The 24,352-nt window shown below is 51.7% G+C and overlaps 2 protein-coding genes across 5 annotated transcripts; both read right to left on the bottom strand.

Moving 5' to 3' along the window:
* Nucleotides 1–1,620: 1,620 nt before the first annotated feature.
* On the bottom strand, nucleotides 1,621–5,106 carry PSRC1 (proline and serine rich coiled-coil 1). Of its 4 annotated transcripts, none has more exons than XM_077765576.1 (8): nucleotides 4,947–5,102; nucleotides 4,417–4,474; nucleotides 4,270–4,327; nucleotides 3,371–3,812; nucleotides 2,906–3,020; nucleotides 2,567–2,815; nucleotides 2,166–2,259; nucleotides 1,621–1,708 (listed from the first exon to the last, which is right to left on the bottom strand). In XM_077765576.1, the coding sequence occupies exons 1-8, from the start codon at nucleotides 5,067–5,069 to the stop codon at nucleotides 1,705–1,707; spliced, it is 1,143 nt and encodes a 380-aa protein (XP_077621702.1). In that variant the 5' UTR covers nucleotides 5,070–5,102; the 3' UTR covers nucleotides 1,621–1,704. The 4 variants fall into 4 exon arrangements, with proteins under 4 accessions (XP_077621702.1, XP_077621705.1, XP_077621704.1 ...); XM_077765579.1 differs by lacking the exon at nucleotides 4,947–5,102 and adding an exon at nucleotides 4,848–4,909; XM_077765578.1 differs by lacking the exon at nucleotides 4,947–5,102 and adding an exon at nucleotides 4,691–4,837.
* A 4,071-nt stretch (nucleotides 5,107–9,177) lies between these two features.
* On the bottom strand, nucleotides 9,178–23,561 carry MYBPHL (myosin binding protein H like). The gene is made up of 9 exons (XM_077765583.1): nucleotides 23,381–23,561; nucleotides 14,215–14,303; nucleotides 13,476–13,671; nucleotides 13,120–13,259; nucleotides 12,815–12,974; nucleotides 12,579–12,715; nucleotides 11,333–11,519; nucleotides 10,374–10,419; nucleotides 9,178–9,253 (listed from the first exon to the last, which is right to left on the bottom strand). The coding sequence occupies exons 1-8, from the start codon at nucleotides 23,523–23,525 to the stop codon at nucleotides 10,409–10,411; spliced, it is 1,065 nt and encodes a 354-aa protein (XP_077621709.1). The 5' UTR covers nucleotides 23,526–23,561; the 3' UTR covers nucleotides 9,178–9,253; nucleotides 10,374–10,408.
* Between the last annotated feature and the right edge of the window lie 791 nt (nucleotides 23,562–24,352).

Raw genomic sequence — 24,352 nt, forward strand, 5'->3', positions numbered from 1 at the left:
GAGGGCCTCTGTCTGGGGAAGGACATTTCAGTGCCTACGTAGGGTGCTTATGGGCATGTGTATGTGGGGGGCAAGGGACACCAGCTGATGATCCGCTCCCTCTGCCCAGTTGTCTATTGGGTTCCGTAAGTCACAATAGACTTCCGTAAGTCTAAGCCTTCCAAGAGGGAAGTTCTCTCAAAACTCACAAGGAATTGAACTGGTTCTGGTTGCAAGAGTCAAGGCTTAGCGAAATCTGTTAAATGAGCCTGTCATTCATTCAACAAACCCCCACCATCTTGCACTCAAATTTATTTTTTCAATATATGAATGAAATTCTCTGCCACATACAAATCACAACACTAGGCACTGCAGAAATTTCTAAAACCTAGTGCCAGCCCTCAAGTCTAGGAGGGGACATAAAAAGAGAACACCGACTCTAATGATATTAAGGCAGAATACTGGGACAAGGTGTTCCAGTATCTTCTACTGAAGCAGCCAGTGAAACTGAATACCAGGGTGCCCACCAAAGATGCCCCTCATCTCATCAGTACAGCACACTAGATGATGAGGCGTTCTTGGAAGGTTCCATTGTCAGGGTGCCCAGGTGGCTCAGTTGGTTAAGTGTCCAACTCGATTTTGGCTCAGGTCATGATCTCGTTTGTAGATTCGAGCCCCGCGTTGGGCTCTTCACTGACAGATTGGAACCTGCTTGGGATTCTCTCGCCCTCTCTCTCTCTCTCTGCCCCTCCCTCACTACCCTCTTGCTCTTTCAAAATACATAAATTAACTTAAACAAAAAGGAGGCTTCATTCTTTTGCCAGAAAAGGACACCCGAGCTTAGGATACAAATAATCGACCAAGACCCTGCCTCGATAACCTCACGTAGTGCAAATTAAGCTATATTTTCCTTGATCTGGACTCCCCAGTAACACACGAATCCCGGGAAAAGGCAGCTTGCTCCCATCTGATGCCAACAAAAGGAGATTGGGTAGTCACACAGCCCGATGAGCTGCAATCACAAGAGCCTATTGAGGCCTCTGCCTGGGACGCCCCTCCCGGCTCCCTCATTGGAATAACACAGGAGTTGACTGCGTATTTGTTTGAAATTGGAGAATTTACTTTCACATATACACGAATTATAAAAATACATTCATTTTATTTTAGAAAACTGCAGACCGATGTAAGCTTATCGGAAACTGGCCTCTTAAGAGTCACAGAATTCACAGGAAATAAGTTGTAGAGACCAGGTGCCTGCCTCTGCCTCTCCAAACAGGCCAGCGTCCAGTAGAGGATGTGATTCAGGGCTGTTCCTCGGAGAGCAGGGAGGTTAGCCACGGAGGCCATTCACATGTAAATGTCCAGTGAACCAATGCCTGGGAAGAAGATCAAACTCTCTGGGACCGAACACAAGAGTGGGGGTAGATGAGGACAAACCACTCTCCTGTATTTCTCATTTTCTGCTCGTTAATTTCGCTGTGGGGAGGTGACCTCTTTTCCCTAATCCTCTTTCAACCCACAGAGTTTGATTCTCCTCCAGCTCAACCCTAATCCACCCCTCCTCACTGCTGGGGCACCAGCCCTGGTGGCCTCTCTTCCTCCTGCTCCGGGGCCTGGAGTCAGGGCCTGCCTTCCATGAGAGGGCTTGGGAGGTTGAGTAGAGGTGAGTCCAGGCAGTGACTGTAGTGGTTTGCTCCTGAATTTCTGCTTGCTGTCCTGATCTCTTTACCTAAAGAATCAGAAGGAAGAACTGCTTTAAACTGTTCCTCTTCCGGGGCGCCTGCGTGGCTCAGTTGGTTGAGCGTCCGACTCTTGATTTCAGCTCAGGTCATGATCCCAGGGTTGTGGGATCGAGCCCCGAGTCAGTTGGGTTGTGTGCTAAGCATGAAGCCCACTTAAGATTCTCTCTCTCTTCCTCTGCCCCTCTCCCCTGCTCTTTTTCTCTCAAAAAAACAAAAAAAGAAAAACAAAACTTAAACTGCCCCTCTTCCTCAAGCCCATTTGACCCCCAGCTGAGTTTAAGTTCCTCAGGAAAGGAAGAAATGGGTCTCCCTGGCCCTCTAGGCTCCCCTCCTCATCCCCATCTTGCCACACAGGATTCAGGGCTGGTGGGTATAACAGTTTGGAAGCTGGTGACAGGAGAGAGAGAGAGAGAGAGAGAGAGAGCACACCTCAACCAGGCTCACCTGGTGGGTCCTGGGATGGCCACTTTCCTGGGGGGCTGCAGACTGCTGCGAGTGGCACCAGTGATGGGAAGATTGGGCCGCTGGGAAACAGGAACTTGATGGGGGTTAACAAAAGAAATAAGTGAGCAGAAGTTCAAGTGACCTTCCCCCAGTGAGTCTGGGATTAGTGCCTTTCTTCCCACCCAAGGTTCAAAAACAGAAGATATTTGAAAACCACAGCTCAGACTCTTTGCCGGGGCCCACATCTCTCCTTAACTCAGTCTCCCCATGTTCAAACTGAGCTGTAATGAAGATGGAGAAAGGAGTCACTGTTCCCAGCTCTGGGAGGGAGGGTGCATTAAGCTGGGCAAGGGTAGGCATTCTTCCCCCTGACTGCCAGTCGTTACGCCCACTCTTCTCACCTCTGTGCCCTACAGCGCTTGGTCGCGGAAGTCCTTTCCGAGGTGGCAGAGAAGCTGGAGGCAGGGCACCTTTGCTGGCTGGTACGCTCCGGCCGGTGGGTGGCATTCGGCTGGCAGGCCTGGGGATGGCAGAAGGAACTGGAAGCCGACTGGAAGGCTTAGCAGCTGCTCCCTGTGGCCGAGAGAGGCGCTGAGAGTTGCCGGCAGGAGGCTGTGGGGCCAAGACCGGTCTAACAGGGGTAGGCGGGCCTGGTGGAGACGGGTAGAGGAATTTTAGGGCCAGCTCCACGCCCTTCCTCCTCCCACTCGCCCACAGGTTTGCTGCCCAAGTCTTCTCACTTGCTGTTGCCCTCCCACTGGGCCCAGCTTTGCCCCGGACTGGAGGAGTGGATCGGGCGAGAGGAGAAGATGCTGGGCTTTTGGATGCGGGCAACAGATTGCAAGTGGGTGACTCCTGAAATACAAAGAGAGAAAAAATAGGACTAGAATGGAAGGAGAATCTGTTCTGCTGGCTGTTTGAGGGATAGAGGTGGAGAGCTGCCTAGATCCCAGTAAGGAAGGGCAGGCGCTCGCGGCCAACATCGTCATCCTCACCAATAATCCTCACTTATTATGAGTTTATTCTAGACCCTTATTACAGACACTGTGCTAAGTGCTTTGCTTATGGTATTTTGCTCAATTCCAACAATTCAGAGGTAGAATTTTGCTATCCCCATTTTACCAACGAGGAAGCCACTCTATGGCTGTCCCGAGTCCCACAACGTGTTTGAGGCCACACGTCCAACCCAGACCCTCCAAACTCACCCTTTTCACGCTACTGGGCCTCTTCCCAGATGCCGCCCGGAGAGCCCTGACGGACCCCTTCTTATCGCCGCTCCGGAGTCGGGGCGTCAGGCTGCTTGGGGAGGGGGTGCTCTGAGTCACAGAACTCACGGTGGGCAGCAGGTCTCGGACAGGACTGTCCTTCAGCACAAAGGTCTCCCGCCGGGGGCTGGGCTTCACCCTGCGGGGCCCCAGGCCCTCGCCCGCACCCTGCTGCTCCCGCAGGGCACACTGCTCCAGCTGAACTGCCAGCCGGTTGGCCTCGTGGAGAATCTCCTCCAGCTTCTCTGGACTAAGGGGGCCCAAGCTGAGCCGCAGCCCCTGGGGGGCCGGGGCCACTGCGTTTGGGTTGCTTCGATTGGACAGTCCTCTTCGGAGGGGTTTTTCCGGAGTCACCGGCACTGCTATGTCCTCCTCCTCACGGCTGAGACAGAAAACAAACCAGGCACCATGCCCACCCAGAAGAGAGCAGGAGACTGCGAAGGAGCCTGGGCAGCTCCCCCACAACAGAGCCAGGGGCACAACCCCAAACCCGGAAGCCCATGCTGGCTGTGGGACCTGGCCTCTAGGTGATGAGATGCCTGGTTTGATGAGGCCTCACAGGGCCTTTAGCGCTTACCGACGTTGGAAATCATGCCAGGATGCGGAGGCAGCAAATCCACTTACCCTTCTTCTTAACATCCTGAAATCCCAATTCCAGCTTATCCCTTTCCCCCTCCCCCAAAAGTGTCACAGGGGCCCATGTCAACAAGTCAGCCAGCAGCTCCAGGGCACCCAACCTTGGTGAATTTCCAACCCAGATCCCAGAGGCCTATAATTCAGCACTAAGGGGACAGACAGGCACTGTTGGAGGAAAGCAAGTAGGTTAAAGAGGCTGGTACCTGTCAGATGGCGACAGCCCTCCAAAGTCCAAGGTCTCATCCACTATGAACTTTACATCTGTAGGGGAGGAAGAAGGAATGCCAGCCTCGGGTCCCTAACACCCTCTCAATCGCAGCGCCTCAGTCTTCCCTCCTTCCTTTCCTTACCTTCCCCCAAATCCTCCATGTTCCGGCCAGCAGGTGCACTAGTCAGCTTAGACCCGAGCTGGAGAGAAAATATACCTTTCTTCAGGTCTCCATCCTGCTCAGCGCCCCCAGCTAGACTCAGGGTGCAAGCCAGGGGGTGGGGATCATGCTGGAGGCAAAGCAAGGGTCCCAGGAGTAGCACCTGCCCCTGTAACTATCCTGTGACTTCCGGGGAAGGAGCAGAGAAAGCACCATCCCCCTCCTCAGGTTGCCCTGCCGCCCCCCGCCATACAACCTGGGCTCTTCCCGGCGGCGGTCTGCGCGCCCCATCTTCTTGCTCGCCACCATCCTCCGGTTCTTTCTCTCCCCAAACCACCTTTCCACTCACACGACACCACACCCACACCACACCTCTAGCTCCCCCTCTGTTTTTACTATCCGCCCCACCTCACCTCCCGCAGAAGGTGCCTGCCTCCCACCACTCAGTCCCGGGAATCAGCCCTGAGGGGGTGGGGCTCCTTTCGAATCTCTCAGGCCCCACCCACTCCTACCACATGCGCTCCGTGATTGGTGGATCCCAACATCCCCGCCCTCGGAGGCGGGGCGGTGGCAAGCAGCGGCCGGAAGTCTGCAGGTGGGGGCTGTGTAGAGAGCTGTTCTAAAAAAGACTTCATCCGGAGGGCTAAAGCTGGGAGGCCGGGAGCGCGCGCGTGTGCCCGGGAGAATTTTCCTCGAAGGAGGCGGGGCCTCATGGCGGCGCGCGAGGAACCTGGCCAATGACTGTAGGTTTCGCCCCGTGCCGACGCCCTCTTCACCGCCCCCTCGACCAGCTGGGCGGAGCCAGCTCCCCGCTCGACCTCCATGCGCGCGCCACCCTGAGCCTAACGCTCAAATTTGCTCCAGAGGAAATTTGTTTTCACGGGCTTACTCCGTTTGGGAGCACCGCAGTTGCCACATTTCCTCATTTGTGATTTTTCCAAGTTATGTAAGCACCTAGGCGTTTATATTTTAGGTTTATTGTACTCTAAGAAGTGCATCTTCCATCTTTTTTTTTTAAATACAAGTTTGCAGATATAGTAATAATGGTTTCAGGAGTAGAATTTAGTAATTCTTCACGTACATATAACACCCAGGGCTCATCCTAACGAGTGCCGTCTTCAATGCCCGTTGGCCATTTAGCCCATCCCCCCATACCCGTCCAGCAACCCTCAGTTTGTTCTCTGTATTTAACAGTCTCTTGGCTTGCCTGCCTCTCTGTTTTTATCTTATTTTTCCTTCCTTTCCCATATGTTCATCTGTTTTGTTTCTTAAATTCCACGTGAGTGAAATCATACATTTGTCTTTCTCTGACTGAATAATTTCGCTTAGCATAATACATTCTTGTTCCATCCACATTGTTGCACAGTGTAAGATTTTCTTCTTTTTGATAGCCACGTAATATTCCATCGATAACACATCTTCTTTATCCAGTCATCATTTAGGTATATTGAGGTTCTCTAAGAAGTACATCTTCTGTCATTTTAAGTGACAACATTTGGAGCCGGAGGTAGCTGAGTTATAAACTAAGGTTTTTTGGACACAGAGAATTGGGTCCAATTCAACCATGACTCCTCTGTCACAAGGCAGGCAGGCTTGAGTATATTTGACCTTAGCTTATCTACGGAGCGAAGACCCTGACCGTCAGTCAGGTTTCATGGTTAGGAGGAGAACTACCAGCCTCAAGTTTATACCATGTGCCTTAGGGGCAAGAGGGTGGTGTGTAACTTGCTGCCTCTAAACTAAAAGCTGTGTTTGTAAAGTGCTTACGCCTACTTATTAGAGATCTTCTTTTTGTTGTTTCCAAATGTTGCCTGTGAATAGGCTGGGCCACCAGGTAACCGGGCTTCTTAGAAATGTTCTAAAAATTTAAAAGAATGGCTGGAGAGCTTTAGTCTCCGGAGTTTATGACCATTCTTTTGGCTATTTATAGGCTTGTTTGTTTTTGTTTTGTTTACCTTCTAGTTTTTAGCTGTGAAGCTGAGGTGATGAGATTTGCAGGCCTGACATGTTACTGTAAGAACTGCAACAAGCGAAGGAGCCTTGGGATTCAGTGGGGGCGCGAAGGCAGAGGTGGGGGCCGGCCCAGAACTTGCAGGTTTGTGTGAAAAAAAGCTGAGAGAACAGGATTGCCTGGTTTTCTGTAGGCTTGTGGGTGAGGGTGGAATTTTGGTTGCCTGTAGGATTCAGGTTCTGTGGAGGTGGGAAGACCAGAGCCTGTAGCTTCCCTCTCTCCAGGCAGGTGGTGGCAAAGCGACGAAAGAAGGGAAAGACCCTGTTCATTAACTGCATTCTTGCTGGGCCTAGGAGCAGCCTGACTGGGGAGACCCCGCACTTGCTTCTTCACCCAACCTCAGGTGAGTGGGGGAGGCAGTTTTAGCAAGTTGGAAGTTAGCTTCTCCTATGGAAACTCCTCTCCAATGTCCTGTTTCCCGGTTATGATTTTGAAAGCTGTTGCAGTACCAGCGGAAAAGCAATAGAATTACTTTCTCCTCCCTCAGAATAACAACGAAACCAGAAAATACAGATTTCAGGCACAAGAATTCGTTACTCAGCCTAAGGCTACTAATCTGGGAATTATTTGTCCCCCTCAGCCTGCCCTCCAAAATGATACATATGAACAGATGTTCAAGCTTTTGGATAAATAATGAATAGATGAATTAATGAAGAGATTACACCGCCTCCCTGGCACGTGGTAGGCCTCCCTTCAGAAGGAACTCCATAGTGTTGAGTGCATAAATGACAAAATTAAGGATTCCATTGTAGTTCTCCTTGAATGTGGAAAGATTAGCTGTGACTGGAAGTCTTGTTCAGTATGAAGATTTTATTCCCTCACCATGAAGGTTCAGTGTATATGAACCTTGAGTACTTTGACGGCAGAGGCATGGGATGGTGGGCTGAGGCCAGCGGTCTAACTGATCCTTAGGGCATCGTAGCTGGGTGTCCTGACCTTGGCCCTGCTTCAGCTGGAGGGAGGCCTCCTGGCCATTGTGTCCCTGACTAGCTGGCTCTGGACTCTGGTCCACTTCTCTCCCAACCCGGCATTTGCAGCAGGGAGGGTCCCCCAAGGGCATTTGACCCTACAAATAATTTGTGTGGCTACTTTCTCAGTTTTCTCAAGATGCTACATGACTAGTGACATTCTGGATGCATAGAAAATGTTAATTATGACATATAATGGATGCCTCAGGGGCATCAGGGCTTAATTCTCATAGTGCTCTAGTTGAGAAAGGCTGGAATAGACATTTAGCCTCAGCTGAAAATAGACCTTTGGTGTGAACAGAAAAGCCCTTCTCAGTTTTCTCAGCCGAAACGCACCCTCCTCCTCTTCGAAGCCTTGCCTAAGATTTACTGTCTCCTAGCAATCTTTTCTTTCTTAAAACCCATGATCCCAACCCAGACCCGCTACAGTGAGGGTCGCTGGGTGAAAAAGAGAGGAAAGAGACAAGGCTTGAAGTCGGGCAGCCCTGGTTCAAATCCTAGCTCTGCTACTTACCGGCTGCATGACTTGGAGCAACTTATGAACTTCAACTTCCTCATTTAGAAAATAGAGATTAAAAGTGATAAAGCCGGACGTTCAGCATCTGATGCAGAGAAGGCTGTTTCAGTTACGTGCTACTGTGTAACAAACTACCCCAGTGTGCAATGGCTCAAAACACCAGATCTCATGATTTTACAATTTGGACAAGCTTGTGCCAGGTGTAGGCGTGTCTCTCTACGACACAGGGAGTGGATGGGGCTTGAATAGGGACTGAACAGTCTCAGATGGCCACACATATCTAGGGCTGTGGTGCTGGCTGCCAGCTGGGATGCTGGGCTGTCCTGCTTGTGGCCTCTCATAATCTGGTAGTCTGTCCTGAGACTCAACTACAAGACCTCTTAGGGTATAGGCCCAGACTGGAACAGCAGCACCCCCACTATGTTCTTTTGGTTAAAGCAGGTCACAGATCAGCCCAGATGCAAGGGGAGGGGGAACAGACCCCCAGCTCTTAGTGGGAAGAGCACGATGCCCTTGCTAGCCAGGAGGGGGGAAACGGTTGCTGTCTTTTGCAGATTCCATCATAGAATGCCTTTAATATGTCACTTGTTATAAGAATGAAAGCAAGCATATAAGCAAGGTCACCGCACCTTTATTCTCTCCCCAGGGCTTCACGAGACTCTGCTCCAATATCTTCAGTGTCTCCCAGCCCTGAAGTCTTAGTGCTCTGTCTTTAATTAGCAATGTACCTATATATGTGTGTTCTGCGGTCTGAGTCTCTGTGATGGAGATGCATCCTCTTTTCCAGCTTATACTGGAAAGATAGGAGAGGAAGGGAGCAAGTCATGTTCAGCATCTCTTTCAGCACCAGGCACAGGATAGAGCTGAACTTGGCTCTGTCACAGACTCCAGACAAAGGGACAATGTTAGAAACCTCTGTGGAAGAGGATGTGGATATAAGAGGAAAGAGGAGGGGGAACCTGGGTGGCTCAGTCGGGTAAATGTCTAATGCTTGATGTCAGCTCAGGTCATGATCTCACGATTCGTGACACTGAGCCCTGTCTCTGTGCTGACAGTGAGGAGCCTGCTTGAGAGTCTCTCAATCTCTCCCCCTTTCTCTTTGCCCCTCCCCTGTTTGCACATACACTCTCTACATAAACAAACAAACAAACAAACAATTTTGAAAAAAGGATTCCAGCTTTCTAAATGGTTTTCCCATATAGAAAGGCTCAAACAGATGGACACTTAATGCACTGAGGATCCACATATTTATTTAGATTCGTCCCAAAGCAGATGCTGTTGCTGGAGCTCCTTACGAACACAATCTCACCACTATCAGGCTTCCTGGAGACACAGAAAAGAGAGGGTCGGTTGCAGCTCTAACACAGTGCACACCTAGGACGCTGAGGCACTCCTCGTCACGGCCCCTGGCTCCTGGGCTGTGAATTCTCTACTTACCAGGCTTTGTGACTGTGTGCCAGCTGAGAGAGAGGTTACAGGGCAAGTTCTGACACAACATAACATTACATTAACACAGAGAGGGAATGAGGGATGGCCAGAGGACTATCTTTGCAAGCCAGCTGGCAGAGAGAGCTCTCCTGAGAAGTCTGTACTTTTAATGCATCCCTGAAGGTTTTCATTTGCTCTATATCAATGATGGGTTCAAATAAATGGCTTCTGGGATGGTATTCATCCTCAGTTTTCATCAGCCAGGAACTGCAAGTCCCACAAGACATTGGGAACTGATTCTCCCTCATTCTCCCATGAGTTGCCCTTTCACTCCACTCATCAGTTCATGCACAGCATTTCTACTGTGATTTAGAATCTGAGGAAGCTATCAAATTTTAAATGATGATCTGAGTTGTCCTTTGCTAGTAATGTGCTGCTTGGGACCACATACCCATGTGTTCAACTATTATTGACAAATGATGATAATGGTGGTTTTCTTCTCTCAGAAGGGAAGGAATCCATACACTTCAAAGTAAAAGACAGGCAAACGAATCTGTTTCCTTACCATGCTCATGACACTGAGGTAGAAAGAGTTGGCAGGAGCGACTTCTTGTGTCTTTTTCCATGCTGCTGCCACTTGGTGGTGATGACCCACTTCCATCCTCTACTCCTGACTGTTCCCTTGACGTCTCTTCTTACAGCACCTGCCCACCCCCCTTCCACAGAGCCCCCTACACTTAGACAGATGCTATCACTCCTTTTCAGAGGACCATTAGATTTAACACCTGTCATCAGCTTGAGGACAGACAGAGGACATGCCAAAAGTAGTACCATCTATGGTAAAGTCCTTCCATGGAGATGATAAGATTAGCTTGCAAAACAAGTGTTTACAAGGAAAATAGTTACCAATGACTGCATGGTTGAAGGGCTTAGTTAGGAATATATATCTGTCCCAGACTCAACACTAACCGTAAAGAGGAAATGCTCTATTCAGAAGCCCAGTCCCTTTCCTTACCTTTGTCAGAGTTGCCCTAATCCTCTTTGGAAGCCTCAATGGGGAACTGCAAGAATTCAGACATTTCTCAGAGTTAACATCTCAGAAATTTCTGGGAAACCCTCTTGCGGGGCATTGGGAAGGCATATACTTCTCATGATTTTTGAGAGCCCATTATGCTAATTAGGAGTCTACTCATGGGGAGGAATAGGGCATGTAATGGTCCATTCATTCCTGATTCATGCTGTGCACACTTAGAGAGTGCCCACTGTGTGTTAGAAACTGGGCTCAACACCAGGGAGACAAGTGTGAATCAGACTGTACCTGCCCTCGCAGTGCTCATGGTTTAAATGAGAAACAAATCGGTAAATAGGCACTTATATTAGCAATATGTTAAATGGAACGATGGAGATCTGAACAAGGTGACAGGCAGAGATAAATAAATGAATACTTTAAAACAGGTGTGGGTGGGGTGCCTGGGTGGCTTAGTCGGTTAAGTGTCTGATTCTTGATTTTGGTTCAGGTTACAATCTCATGATCCTGAGATCAAGCCCCACATTGGGCTCTACACTGAGCCTGGATCCTGCTTGGGATTCTCTCTCTCTCTCTGCTTCTTGGACTGGGTCGAAGACTGTATAAAAGAAAAACGATCTGAGTAAGAAAAGGCTTGGGCTCTTTCCACCACAGTGGAATCCTCATGTAACCAGTACTGGGAATCTAGGGGGAGCCGATCACCACCTTGTGCTTCAGGCTTTCCTTTGCAGACTGGGAATAGCCATTCTTCCTATATTACAAAATTGTGTTGGAGAGAAATAAGATACTGGATAATAAAAACGGCTCCCCAAATATATCCTGATGGTGATGGTGCCCAGTGCAGAGAGCACCTGAAGAGGAAGCCATCCAAGCCCTTCTCCATGCAGGCTGTGGCTGTGCCCCTGGATTTTCCAGCTGTGGAGAAAGGGTATGAGTTCTGCCCTTACCTTTCACATCCACCCGACAGTCCACAGATGCCTCCCCCAGGGAGTTAACCGCCTTGCAGGTGTAGATGCCCCCATCAAAGGGACCAGGCTTGCGGATTTCAAGAGAGCAGATTCCCAGGTGAGTGAGGGCTCTGTACTTGGGGTTACCTTGGATATCCACCTTGTTCTTCAGCCAGATGATCTTTGGCTGCAAGATAAAGATGAGGGGGCCACCATCGGAACAGTGAGAGGGCTCCCCATTCTTTACATTTGGGGAGGGGTCTCTTTCTAGTATCCTCAGAATCCTCCCTTGTTCCTTCTGTTGGTTGAAATGAGCACCTGAAACCTTGCCTTGTTCATCAAGTATTCCTGATTAGAAAAAAGGTAGGACCTTCAATTCTGTCCCTGCTCAAGCAGCCCCTTCCTAGGCACTGGGCCTCAGAATCCCCTCTTTTTTGTATCTACATTGTTGAATCATTCATATTCTGTTCCCACTGTTGGCTAGGGAGTCACTGTTGTCCCCTCTGGTTAGAAAGTAGTTTCTAGAGTGGACTTACTGATATTCTCTTTCTGACATGTTATCTCCACATAGTCTGGCCGAGACTCATATGTGAAAGGTACTTGGTAAGGTTGTTAGGGCTTTTAAAATTTTCTTTTAATGTTTATTTATTCTTGAGAGAGAGAGAGACAGAGAGAGAGAGAGCGAGCAGAAATGGACAGAGAGAGAGGGAGACACAGAATCTGAAGCAGGCTCGAAGCTCTGAGCTGTCAGCTAAAGTCAGACGCTTAACTGACTGAGCCACCCAGGTGCCCCCTAGGTAAGGGTGTTAGTGATGTTTTATGCAGTTGAGTGTACAACAGAATTAGAGACATGATTGGAAGTAGACTTGCTCAGGGTTATGGCCTCGACTCGAGACAGTTGGCACACATATGGCCCTGAGCAGGTGAGGCGTGGTGGGTGACTAAGGAGAACCCAGCGGGACTCCATCACCTCTGCCAGGGAGACAACTTGAAGCTCATGCCCAATTGCCAGCAGGTCGGTAAGTGATGTCTTCTTGGACGAGGAGCAAACACTAAAAGGAAAACTGGAAACATCATCCACATCAGCCTGTCTTGGACTGTAAGCACCCTGACCGTTCCTACCCTACGTAAGCTGCCGTGGAAGAGGTGGGTGATGGTGATGGGAACAGCTGTTTTAGAATGCTCTCCCACATAGTGAAGGTTAGGGCAGGAGCAGGGAGCAGCACGGCACAACCACCCTGCTTACCTTGGGAGAGGCGCGGACGCAGCAGAAGAGCTGGGTGTCATAGCCCATGACTGTGGTGCAGTCTGCCAGAGGCTGGGTGAACTTCGGAGCTTCAGAGAAATCTCGCTGTGCAAACCCCTCAGTCTTCCGAACGGGAGCTGAGGAGACCGAGAAGGGCCCTGCTGTAGTGCCTGAGATCCCCTACCCCTCTTCACCTCTCCACACTCCCTTCCCAGCTCCGGGTCTCCGCGCCCCACCTGCTTTCTGGATGTGGGCAAGCTCAGCAGTGATGGGGGCTGTCTCACTGAGCCCACACTGGTTCTCAGCAAAGACTCGAAATGCGTAGGAGTTGCCCACGATGAGGTCGGAGACTATGAAGCTGGTGCGGTGATAACGTTCCAGCACCGTGAACCACAGCTTCGGGGGCCCAAGAAGATGCCATGAATGAGGTGCCTGTTTTGTGAACTCGGTCCACCTCGGCCCACCGCATGGAGGTAGCAGAGCCCCATTCCATTCCAGAAGGTGTGATTCCTCCCACTCTGCTCCCTCCCAGCGGGCTCACCCCAGATTTTGTGTCAGCCTTCTGCACCGTGTATCCCAGGAGTGCCACATTGCCTGTGTCGTGGGGAGGTGTCCACTCTAGAGTAGCATTGGAGCCCCAAACGTCCACCAACTTGATACTCTGAGGAGGGCCTGGCCTTTCTGAAAGGGCCAAGCATGGCAGTAGGTGGGGTACGGCTCACATCTGCATGGAAATCACTTCAGGGGTGCCCTTCCCCTTCTCTGCTCAGCTGTGCCTCCCCTCACCCACCACTGTGCCCCACACTCGGTGTGGAGAGTCACCCTGGCCTCCCCAGCTGTCTGTGATGGCTCCCCTTAGGCCCGAGGACCACCTCTCTCCCAGGCCCCCTACTGTACCAATCACCAGGATGTCAATGGTGGCAGTGGCCTCCAGCTCGCCCAGCCGCACGCTGAGCTGGTAGCGGCCCGAGTCAGCACGTTGGGCTTCTCGGATGAAGAGGATGGAGTCCCGCTCCCCATTCCGCACACTCACACGGCTGGCGTCCAAGGCACAGCCATCATGTGTCCAGGTGGCTTGAGGTTTGGGTTTGCCCTGAGAAATGGGAATAAGGCTGTGAGCAGCCCCAAGAGGCCTCGTGACCCTCCCTGCTGCGGTGGGGGATCAGATCCACCCCAGGTCCACATGGTGACTTGACTTGCAACAGCCAATGCCTTGAGTTAGAAGTTCATGGACTGTCCCAGGGGCCCTGCATCTTTCAGCAACAGCTGAAAGGATCGTGGAGGAAGGAAGGGGTTTGGCTTTGAGTCTCCCGCCCTCTGAGAGTTTAGATCACCGGAGGCAGCTGGCGCTAACAATAGCTGTCTAAACTACCCAGAACCCTCCAAACCGAGAGCTCCCAGACCTCTGCTGACCAAAGGGCAGAGGTTAGCTTCAACTCATCGCATGGGGCATGCCAACCTCCCCCTCAGCAGTGCAGATGGGAGAGTCACTTTGCCTCAGGCTGCTGGTGACACGGCCTGTCTACTCTAGGCCAGGACGACTGCCCCACTGCTAGCCAAACTCTTAGTATCTATTTCCAAATCAAAACCCTGGCACAGACCCAACATAGACTCAGCACGGGGCCAGCATGCTCACCTGGAATGGGATTAGTAGGTTCACGGTGTCTCCAACCTTCCGGATATAGGTCTGCCTCAGGGCCCGAGGGAGCCAAATCTTGGGGTGCTCTGAGTGATGGAAGGAGAGAGAACAGTGGGTGGTGAGCCTCCTATAGTAGGAAGCACAGAGCTCAGAGGAAGTGGACACTGCGTCTGGCTGTGCTTCCATGGGCAGATGGCCCAGGTGCTCAGCAAATCAGTCCTCACCTAGGGAGTGGGAAGATTGCTCCCTTCGTCTTGCTGGAGTTTAGGGATGAGTGATCAGCTGAAATATCCTCTCGAGAGCATTCAGGTCTTGTCAGAAAGCACTGGAATGCGAGCCTGATGCTTCCTTCTTTTAATCTGTAACACTCAGCTACTGACTTTTCATCAACCGAGATTTTTCTGTTTGTGCGTGGACTGCTCCAGCCTGTGTGGTTTGCCTTTCTTCCTACTCCTTTTCTGCATTTGTCCTCAACAGCACTCCTTTTATCAAAGCCACTTTCAACGTTAGTCTGGACCTCCAAGAGTCAGGCGTGCTTCCCAGTGTGACGCCAGACTGGAGGAGAAAGTTTTCCACTCTGCAGGCAGAGTCAACACCCTGGACCCACCGGGACAGCACTGGCGTCACTGCATGGGGAGCTGGTGTCTGCGTCCCTTCCTCTGCGTGGCTATGCTGGATGCCTGCACAGTGCTCTTCCAGTTGCTGGAGGATTGCTTTGTACCAACAGACTCTGGGAATCTGGGAAACACTGGGCCGCCGCTCACTGCTCCTTGATCTCCCAGGCGTGTTCCAATGAGTAGAGGGATTCGTTTATGTCCCTTGGCTTCCGGGATGGAGGTGGGTGGGGGTGGGGGGATGCTCAGGAAAAGTGCTGAGTGTGAGGTTTGGAAGACCATCAGGTGTGACCTGTCTCCTCTCCGAATGCCTCCAGCTGCTGCCTTGGCCGAGAAAGTGCAAACATCCCACCTGGGGTCCCTCGGGGTGGGGGTGGGGGGCGGAGGGGTTGGCTGAGACCGCACCATTTTCTAGCTTTCTCGGGGCCCCTGTCTCCTCCTGCCTCAGGCTGAGACAGGCACCTGCTGCTGCTGTCCAAAGTGGAACGTGACAGTGCCTTAGTCCTCACCACCTCCCCGGCCTCTCTGCACAATTCTTTCCTGGAGTCGTAAAAAGCTTCACTCAGTTCACGACCGAGGCAAACAGCACAAATGTGTGATGTTGGGCTGCAAGCTTTCTGATAACATTTCCCTACGATATGTTCCTGAACATTCCACTCTGTGGTCTGCATCTTTACTTACAAACTGAACTGTTTAAATATGTACATTATGGAATGCAAACTTTTGAATGGTGAAATTTAAAATAAATAGAGGTTCTACTATGTTCTTCCTCAGTTTGTGGCCCACTGTGTAGACACCGAGAACTTCCTTCCCACGGTCTGCCCTGTCCCCGCCCCGAGATCACTTTTCGCCTTTGCAAATAAATATAAACACAGCCCACGCTGTCCATTTTGTTTATCTGGTTTCCTTTGTTGCTGTGTGGCTGATGTTTCCCCCTGGGCTGTGCCTTCTTAGACTGCACCTCACCCACTGCTGCCTCTGGCAAAAGCAGGAACGAAGTGACACGGGACCTCCCGTGCTCTGAGCCACTGGCCCGCCTGCTCTGCTCAGGGCCTGGCGCCTCCGTAAGAACGAGGCAACAGCGATGGAGCCCTGGGCAGCTGAGCGACACTTCTCTGCCCTCTGTTCGACTTTGGCGGTTGGGAAGGGGGTGGGGCGTGAAACACACAAGAAGCGTTTGTGTGATGTGTTCCTCTCCTGTGGCCCTCTTGGCAAGTGACCAAGGAGCTGAGAACAAGCGGATATGACTTAAGGGTTTTCTGAAAAAAAGAGGGTGGCAGTTGAAAAGGAGGGTCAAAACATCATCTTGTTGGGCTTGATTCCCCACTGTTGGGTGAGGAAGTAGCCCTTCACATTTGCTGGAGAGAAGCCGGCTGTGCTGTTCCCTGCTCTGCCTGCATGACAGGCAAAGGCTCGGAGAGAGAAACACACATGGGAAGTCGTGCTGCCTTCCCATCTAGAAATGTGCATCTGAAGGGCCTGTTCTCTGACCGCAGCTTATCTGCCCACTTGGGCCTATGCGCCCTGTCAGGGCTATGACAGTGGTCTCACTCTTAGGAGGAGGTGGCAAGAAAGGGAAGGCAGAGGAAAATCTGCAAGAATTGAAAAGGTGGAGGCGAGGAAAGGAGCTCAGGCCGTGACATCCAGAAGATGTATTCTCTGAGCCCTGCTCTGCTTAGAGCTCAGGTGGGGAAGGGGCTTCTATAGATGGGTGCATGCCGACTGACCTATTTGTGTCCACTTAGTGTTTCTCTTGTTTCTTAGAAAAATACTTTGAGGGGCACCTGGGTGGCTCAGTCGGTTAAGCCTCCGACTTAGGCTCAGGTCATGATCTCATGGTTCATGGGTTAGAGCCCCGTGTCAGGCTCTGTGCGGATAGCTCAGAGCTTGGAGCCTGTTTCAGATTCTGTGTCTCCCTCTCTCTCTGCCCCTCCCCTGCTCGTGCTCTGTCTCTCTCTGTCTTAAAAATAAACATTTAAAAAAAAAAAAACGAAAAATACTTGGGAAGATGTTAGCATTGTTTTACCTGAACTAAGGAGAACAATTACAGAAATAGTTTTATGTGGAACATAAATTAAGATGGTAGTATTCGTGGCGAGCCTGCGTGGCTCAGTCAGTTAAGTGTCTGACTTCGGTCATGATCTCATTGGCTTATGGGTTTGAGCCCCGTGTTGGGCTCTGTGCTGACAGCTTAGAGCCTGCAGCCTGCTTCAGATTCTGTGTCTCCCTCTCTCTGCCCCTCCCCAGCTTGTAGTCTCCCTCTCTCTCAAAATAAACATTAAAATTTGTTTAAAAGAAATAATACATTTCAGGACACTTCTGAAGAGGAAGATAGTCTTCCTCTCTCTCAAAAATAATCATTTAAAAAAATGTTTTTAAGAAATAATAAATTTCAGGGCACGTGGGTGGTTCAGTTGGTTAAGCATTCAACTTCAGCCCAGGTCATAATCTCACGGCTTATGGGTTCGAGCCCCACATCAGGCTCTGTGCTGACAGCTCGGAGCCTGGAGCCTGCTTCAGATTCTGTGTCTCCCTCTCTCTCTGACCCTCCCCCGCTTGTAGTCTGCCTCTCTCTCTCAAAAATAAACAAACATTAAAAAAAAAGAAAAAGATGGTGGTATTCAGACATGATGAGCAGGAGGGCCCGAGGTCCAGAAGGGACCCAGCAGGGGCAGAGACAGAAGAGAAGAGCCCACAGCCAGGATGGCAGTCTCTTCCTCCCGGGGGTGGGGGTGGGGGGGCTGGTACCAGTTCTTTGTAAGTGGGGTCCCCTGACAAGGCAATGAATTGATAGGGGACAAAGTGAAGTTGGTAGAGTGTTCTGAGTCTGAGGGTGAGTAGGTGAGGATTCTGCTCTCAGCGGGCTCCCAGACCCCAGTGGGGGGAAAGAAGACGGGCTTGAGCCCGGCAGCTGACACAGGGCGGGGGTGGGGGGCAGGAGAAAGTGTGGCAGCTGCGGGTGCCCAGGCAGCAACACACTCTTTCCCTCACCCTTTGCTAAGAATGTTAATCGGAGGGCTCATTTGGGGCATCTCTTTTCACACCTCTGCAGTCAAGAGAGGTGTTAATTGTACTGACCTTGGGGAAACGTGGCTTTTCCCTGAAGCTCAAGGTCTTTCTACTCCTCAGATGCCAGGAGGGATGTGAGCCAAAGACTAGAGCCCTAAAGCACAACCTAGGTTTTCTTTTTTTTTTTTTTTTGAGAGAGAGAGCGAGAGAGGCACACAGAGAGAGAGGGAGACACAGAATCTGAAGCAGGCTCCAGGCTTTTTTTTTTTTTTGAGAGAGAGAGCGAGAGAGGCACAGAGAGAGAGAGGGAGACACAGAATCTGAAGCAGGCTCCAGGCTCTGAGCTGTCAGCACAGTACCCACGCGGGGCTCAAACTCACGAACTGTGAGATCATGACCTGAGCTGAAGTCGGACGCTTAACTGACTGAGTCACACAGGTGCCCCACAACCTAGGTTTTCTAAGACCAAGTTTGACACAGCCACAAGTTGGTTTTCTCCCTTCGTGGAGTCTGGGGGAAAAGGCATTTTGAAAAGTCCTTTGAGAAACATTGGCCTCTGACCTGTGAGAGCTGTCTTTCCCTCAGACAGAATGCTAATTCTTTCTTTCAAATGGACAGAGGAGACTACTTAAAGTCCAAAGATCTTGACTCCTCTTGATTAGAAATGTCCTCTTAATTCTCCCCTAATTTCATTCTGCTCAAGTTTATGCCCATTTCCTTATTCTATGTTCGTGGGGAGATAGATGTTCCTATTCTCTCAAAATTTCTCTTCACACGGTTAAAGCCTGTCCTCCAGCACTTCCTTAAGTGCCACGTAGTGCACACTGATGTTCTTATTTATGGCCTGGAGAGTGAAGGAACAAGACAGACACATGGAAAGGAGGGAGGGAGCTGTGTGCGTGCGCACGCGTGTGTGTGAGACTGAGGGTGTGTGAGTGAGACTGTGCGCATGTGTGCGTGCCCAGGGGCCTGTGTGAGTGAATGGCTGCCCGTGCAGGGCAAATGCACAAGGCGGGCTATGGCTTTGAAATAGGCTGTGGTCGCAGCCTTATCAGAAACTTGTCCAGAGGAGGTCACAGGAAGGGCGACCTCCGAAGTACCTAGTGAAGGACAGGAGTGTCATCTACTCGAGGACTGTGAAACTAAGGTCAGGAAGAAAACAGAAGGACAGAGAAACAGGCAACTGCTGTCGGAGAAGATCTGACCCCCAGCTCGGGGTGGTCCTCCCTCATGCTGACGGCCGCCACCCGGCTCGTGGCCGCTCTCTCCAGCGCAGCTCCAGTCCTGGGTCCTTGTGATCACAACACCCCCCTTTCCAGTCCTTGCAGGGTCCCTCACATCTGTGCCCACCCCTCCCCCAGCAGCGTTGTCCTCTCTGGCTCCAGCCCCTGGTTCCTTTCGTGATTTTTCTAGCCAAGTCACTGCAGCCTCTGTAATCTGAATTTCAAGTGCCTCGCTCTCTCGTCACCTCTACGACAGCCGTGGCCCACTGCCTGCCTAAATGCATGCTGTCTCTTCCACAGGGTAGTGCCTTCTGGGAAGGGGCTGCCCGGGCCCCCTCGCTATAGGACCATCAGACTAGCTCTTGCCGGAGCAGTGCAAGTGGAAATGATGAGAATCACTTCCGAGCCACGGGTTCTCTGGGGGCGCCTGGGGGGCTCAGTTGGTTGAGTGTCCGACTTCAGCTCAGCCCGCGTCGGGCTCTGTGCTGACAGCCAGCTTAGAGCCTGGAGCCCGTTTCAGATCCTGTGTCTCCCTCTCTCTCTGACCCTCCCCTGATCGCACGCGCGCTCTCTGACTCTCAAAAATAAATAAAAAATATTTCAAGAAATTTTTTAAAAAATGGGTTCTGTATACCGTCTTCTGCTGGCTGCACTCACACGGCTGGGTACGGGCCCCTGAGGCATGGTGGACCCACAAGACGGAAGAGGTTTGGGGCCTGGAATCATCGCACCGAGAACGACTTTTAATAGATATAAGTAGAAATAGAAACTTTTTCATAGAAATAAACAGCTATTGTTTTGGAGCCTTCTGAGGCCGATTTGTTACATCAAGCGGCAAACCCCTACAAGCGCAGTCTCTGCCCCTAGGGCCGGTCCCCCTCTGCTGCTCCAGCACCAGCGATCGATCCTTCGGCACCACTGAGACTTCTGACCCACGGCCCTCCAAACCCTTCACTCCCTGTCACCCTCGCTGTTACCACTCTCTTTCCTTCCCACCTTAGATGCCAATCGTTACACTCCCTCCCTGTGTCCCCCACTCAAATCCCTAATCCTCTTTTTCTCCACTACACTCTCCTTCCTGGCAATGGCCAACCCCAGTGACATGCTTCCCACCCACTCAGTGCCCACATCTGCATGCTGGGGCAAAGCACAAGCCAGGCTGATGGTAAGCTGATGCCACTAGCAGTGACCTATTCTCCTGGGTGACTATTGGACACTCCTTCTTCTAAAGCCTCCATACCTTCTCCCTCACCCTCATCCTCAGTTGATGTTCTTGCTAGTGTCCCTGGACTGCCTCCAGCCTATTCTTAGCTCAGCGGCTAGAAAAATCCTTAAAACCTATACCTGATCATGTCAGTTTTCACTTACAACTCTACCTAGGTCGCCCATCAATCTCAGAGTTGAACCAGCCTTCACAGGGTCCTGCTACCTCTCTGCCGGCAAACCTACCTTTCTTTCCCTCACGCTGCAACGGGCTGGGTGGCCCCAATCCATAAGGCACACTCCTGCCTCAGGGCCTTTGCACTGACTGTTCTCTCTGTATGGGAAACATTCCCTCCAAGTATCGTATCTGCATGTACTGTACTCTCATCTCCTTTCAGTTGCTGCTCAGATAGCACCTAATTAACGGGACCTTCGCTGAATATCCCATTTAAAACTGCAGATGTGTCTCCCACTCCCAGCATTTTCTGTCCTCCCTCTCTGCTTCATTTTTCGGCATGGCCTTGATTACATCTGCCATATTCCATATTTTATTTATTTATCGTCTATCTCCTTACACTACAATGTAATCTCCACAAGGGGAGTTATTTTTGCCTATTTTTGTTTACTTCTGAAGCAGTGCCTGACACATAACAGGCATAAAACAAATATTTGCAGAAGGAAGAAATAAGATAGAAAGGGAAGGAGGGAGGAAAGGAGGAAGAAGGGACAAGGAAAGGAGGGGGGTTGCTCCCAGGCACGGGCTCCAGCTTCCCAAGGCCAGAAGAGACGGAAGAGTTTGGATTGAAAAGAGATGCAGTTATTCTGAAATCAGCAGCTGGGCCCTGCCTCTGGGTCTCAGGGTCTCCTCTTCTCCGTGGCAGGGGTCAAGCCTGTCCCCCAGCCTCCCACCCCAGTGCCTCCGTGCGGGGCTGAGGGGAGGCCGAAAGTTGTCTCCCAGTGCCGACCACCTTTGTCTGCTCACTGAGTAGCCACGTAGCAGGCTTTCCTGACTAAAAGCTCCATGGTGGCCAGTTGCTAGTTATTTTGATGTTGCAAATGAACGTCCGCCTCTGGCGCCTGCTCTGTTTCCCATGCACACAGACGCGCACTGCAGGGCTCCTCTGGGTCTGGCTGGGCTCCCCATGAGGTACAGGAGGGGGTAAGAGGAAGAAAAGGGACTCAGAGCTCACGGGAACGTAGGAGCCATCTAGGCTGGGTCCATGGCACCCTGAAGGACCTTTGAACGGGCTTCAGGGGTTCTGTGAGCCCCCTGAACTTTTTTGAGCATTTTTCCTGGGGTAAGATTTTACAGACTTCATCAGCTTTTCCTAGGGATCCACAGCCATCAAAAAGTTATCCTTCAATTTACAGATGAGAAAATGGAAGCCCAGAGAGGTGCAATGACTTGCCTAGGGTCACAAATCAGAGCTAAGATTTCAACTCCCATCATCTCTAAGCGGATAACAGAGGCAAACGTATTTTGCAAAGTATCACAAACAGTGCTTATCGTCACTGACCTCCGGGGTGCTAATCAGTGGGGCTGCCGATACTGGTGGCCGTGAGGCTGCACTTGTGGGGGCTGGGGGGGGTGGTGGTGCTGTCAGGAGCCGATGGCCCACAGCGCCCACTCGCAGCCAGAGGGAGCAGTGTGGCAGAGACAGATGCCCTCCCCCAGGGTCTTATGGAGACCAGCCGAGGTGGGAGTCAGCAGTACTGACTCTCGTTCTCTCTGCCTGTTGCTTATTCCTTGGATCTTTATGGGAAGAAATGGTTTTCTGTCTCAAGATCACCCCAGCCTACTGTGCTCACAACCACTTCTCCCCAACTCCTTCTTTTTCAAGGGAGTGAACTCAGCCGGCTCTCTGCCTGTGACATTGAAACAACTCCTGAAAACCCAGCGCCTCCCATGAGGATGAGAAGAGGCAGCCAGCTCTCCCTGCTCAGGCCTGCTTCCAGGTAGAACTCGTAGTCTTCACTCCTGACTTGGAAACGTTTCATCATCTACTCATCTTTGTTCGGCCTCTTCCCAAGCACTCTGGATCATCTTGGCAATCCTCCCACCCAGCCTACTAGGTAGACACTAGTAATTACCATTTTACAGAGAGGAGGTTGAGCAGTTGGTTGGCTTGTCCAAGGGCACAAAGCTCCTGGAGGCAGCCTGGGAATTGAGTCCAGGTCACATCATCTTCTCCTACGGCTCCCTACCTTGGGGGTCCCTGGGTTTCTTGTTTGTGGTCTTTGCATCCCCTGCACTTAAGACATTGAGGGGCCCAAAGCAGGGACTTTGTGCACGTAACCGTCTTAAATGTTTGAGGCATCCCCCGTGGTTCCTTCTGCCGGGTACTGCACAGGGAAGGGAAAAGCCTGGCTCATGCCTTCTACCTCTGGTCGGCCGAGCCAGGCACCGTGGGCAACACCCCAGGTGAACATGACAGAGGCCTCAGCCAGGGGCAGCTGGGGAGTGGGTGGCTGGGCTGCTGGCAGAAGACCTGGGACTGGAAGGGGCGCCCACCACCTCCTGGCTCCAAAGTGCCTCTTTGCTTAGAGGTTCAGAGAGGCCACTGTGGAAGGGAGGCCAACTGCTTCCCCTGGACAGACTCTGCCTCCACGGAGCTCACACCCGGAGAGGCTGCCAGGATAGGTAGGTCCTGGACCTGTGGCACCGCCAAGGGAGACGCAGAGTGTCACGGACTGTTCACCACCAGCCTGTCAGTTGCTATAAGCTTTTCATTCCCTTCTTCTGAGCCAGATGGCCACCATCTCACCCCTCGTTCCCCTCCTGGCTGCCATTAGTATATCAGGTCCTCAGTCCCTGGGACAGACATTTGATTAAAGGTAAAAATTTAAACAGATCACTTTTAGTCACTGGAAAGTGCCGCATACACCATCCCCTGACTTCTCAGCTAAAAAGCACAAACCCAGCAGAGACGCTTGAGCAGCAGGTAAGAACCCACCAAGGAGGTGGGGGCTGTGACGAATGCTCCCCCCTCCTAGACACTGGTCCCGTGAGGTTACCCTCTGCACACGCCTGAGGAGGTGCAGTCGGGGGCTGAGGGGTATCTTCCTCAACTCCTACCGCCCAGCCGCCCCACCCTTCCCAACCCCATGGGTCACCTTCTACAAGGGCCAGGAGCTGGGGAATGGGGCTGCTGGCCTCCTGTCCAGGTGAAGCTGGAAGTCCTTCAGCATCCGCTGGGCTCGCTTCTTTCCCCTTCAGTGTGTATCCTGAGGCCACCTCCGGAGCTGTGGCTGCCTCCATGCTGGGTGGCCCGGAGGCTGGGCTCCAGCGGGAGATTTTCACTGTTGGTGGTGAGGGAGGGGCTAAGCACCTGCTCTCCAGCCTGGCCTCCGGGGTCCCAGCCACGGGCTTATGTAACTGGCCTGGCCTTTTCCCACCAGGCTACTCCCAGCAGAAGGGCTGTAGGGGCTGGGGAAGAGAGGCAGATCAGACAGCAGCCCAGAATAGCCGCGGGAGGACTGAGGTGGCCCTGTTGTATCCTGGGAGAGAGGCGACACCCCTCACACAGCCCTGGGGAGGTGGGGAGGTTTGAGCTTCAAACGGCTCCCCTGGCCACACACACAGATCAGACAATGGGGCCCCCGGCTTTGCGGTTCTCACACACACCTTTAATGGCTTCTTCTCCTTCTGTGCCATGTTCAGGGAGTTGTAAAGTCTGGTCAACTTGCCCTTTCAGGGTTTGTCCCCATCCCTTCAGCTTACCCCCCTAGTGGCAGTGGAAGGTAGAGTCTGCCCTCACTTTTGGCTCCGTCACCAACTAGCTTGTGTGACTTGCCACACATCACAATCTCTCTCAGGTCTGTTTTCTCATCTGTAAAATGGAGACGGTAATGCCCATAGGGTGGTTGTGAGGATTAGAAGAGGTAATCTGTGTAAAGTGCTTAGCAGAGTAGAGCTAAGTGCTTGATAAATGTGAGCTATTTTTAGGTCGGGCCGGCATGTGGCCCTCTGAGAGCTCTCTTGCCTCTGAGATAAAGTACCAGTAAAGTGAGAGGCAGCAGTGGTGGAGGGAGCCAGGGGCATGAGGTCAGAGGACGTGTGTGTGACTTCTGGCCGGGCTACTCACT

Source organism: Crocuta crocuta, unplaced genomic scaffold, assembly GCF_008692635.1.
Source record: "Crocuta crocuta isolate KB4526 unplaced genomic scaffold, BGI_CrCroc_1.0 scaffold274, whole genome shotgun sequence".
In the NCBI taxonomy this organism is placed as follows: domain Eukaryota; kingdom Metazoa; phylum Chordata; class Mammalia; order Carnivora; family Hyaenidae; genus Crocuta; species Crocuta crocuta.

Excerpts from the sequence above, each read along its gene's own strand:
- MYBPHL (XM_077765583.1), bottom strand. The coding sequence starts at position 23,525 with ATGGAGGCAGCCACAGCTCCGGAGGTGGCCTCAGGATACACACTGAAG. Across the intron at positions 13,260-13,475 it reads CATTGACATCCTGGTGATTG|AAAGGCCAGGCCCTCCTCAG; the intron begins GTACAGTAGGGG and ends TGGCCCTTTCAG. Across the intron at positions 12,716-12,814 it reads TGCCCACATCCAGAAAGCAG|CTCCCGTTCGGAAGACTGAG; the intron begins GTGGGGCGCGGA and ends CGGTCTCCTCAG.
- PSRC1 (XM_077765576.1), bottom strand. The coding sequence starts at position 5,069 with ATGAAGTCTTTTTTAGAACAGCTCTCTACACAGCCCCCACCTGCAGAC. Across the intron at positions 4,328-4,416 it reads CATGGAGGATTTGGGGGAAG|ATGTAAAGTTCATAGTGGAT; the intron begins GTAAGGAAAGGA and ends CCTCCCCTACAG. Across the intron at positions 3,813-4,269 it reads GGGCTGTCGCCATCTGACAG|CCGTGAGGAGGAGGACATAG; the intron begins GTACCAGCCTCT and ends TTTCTGTCTCAG.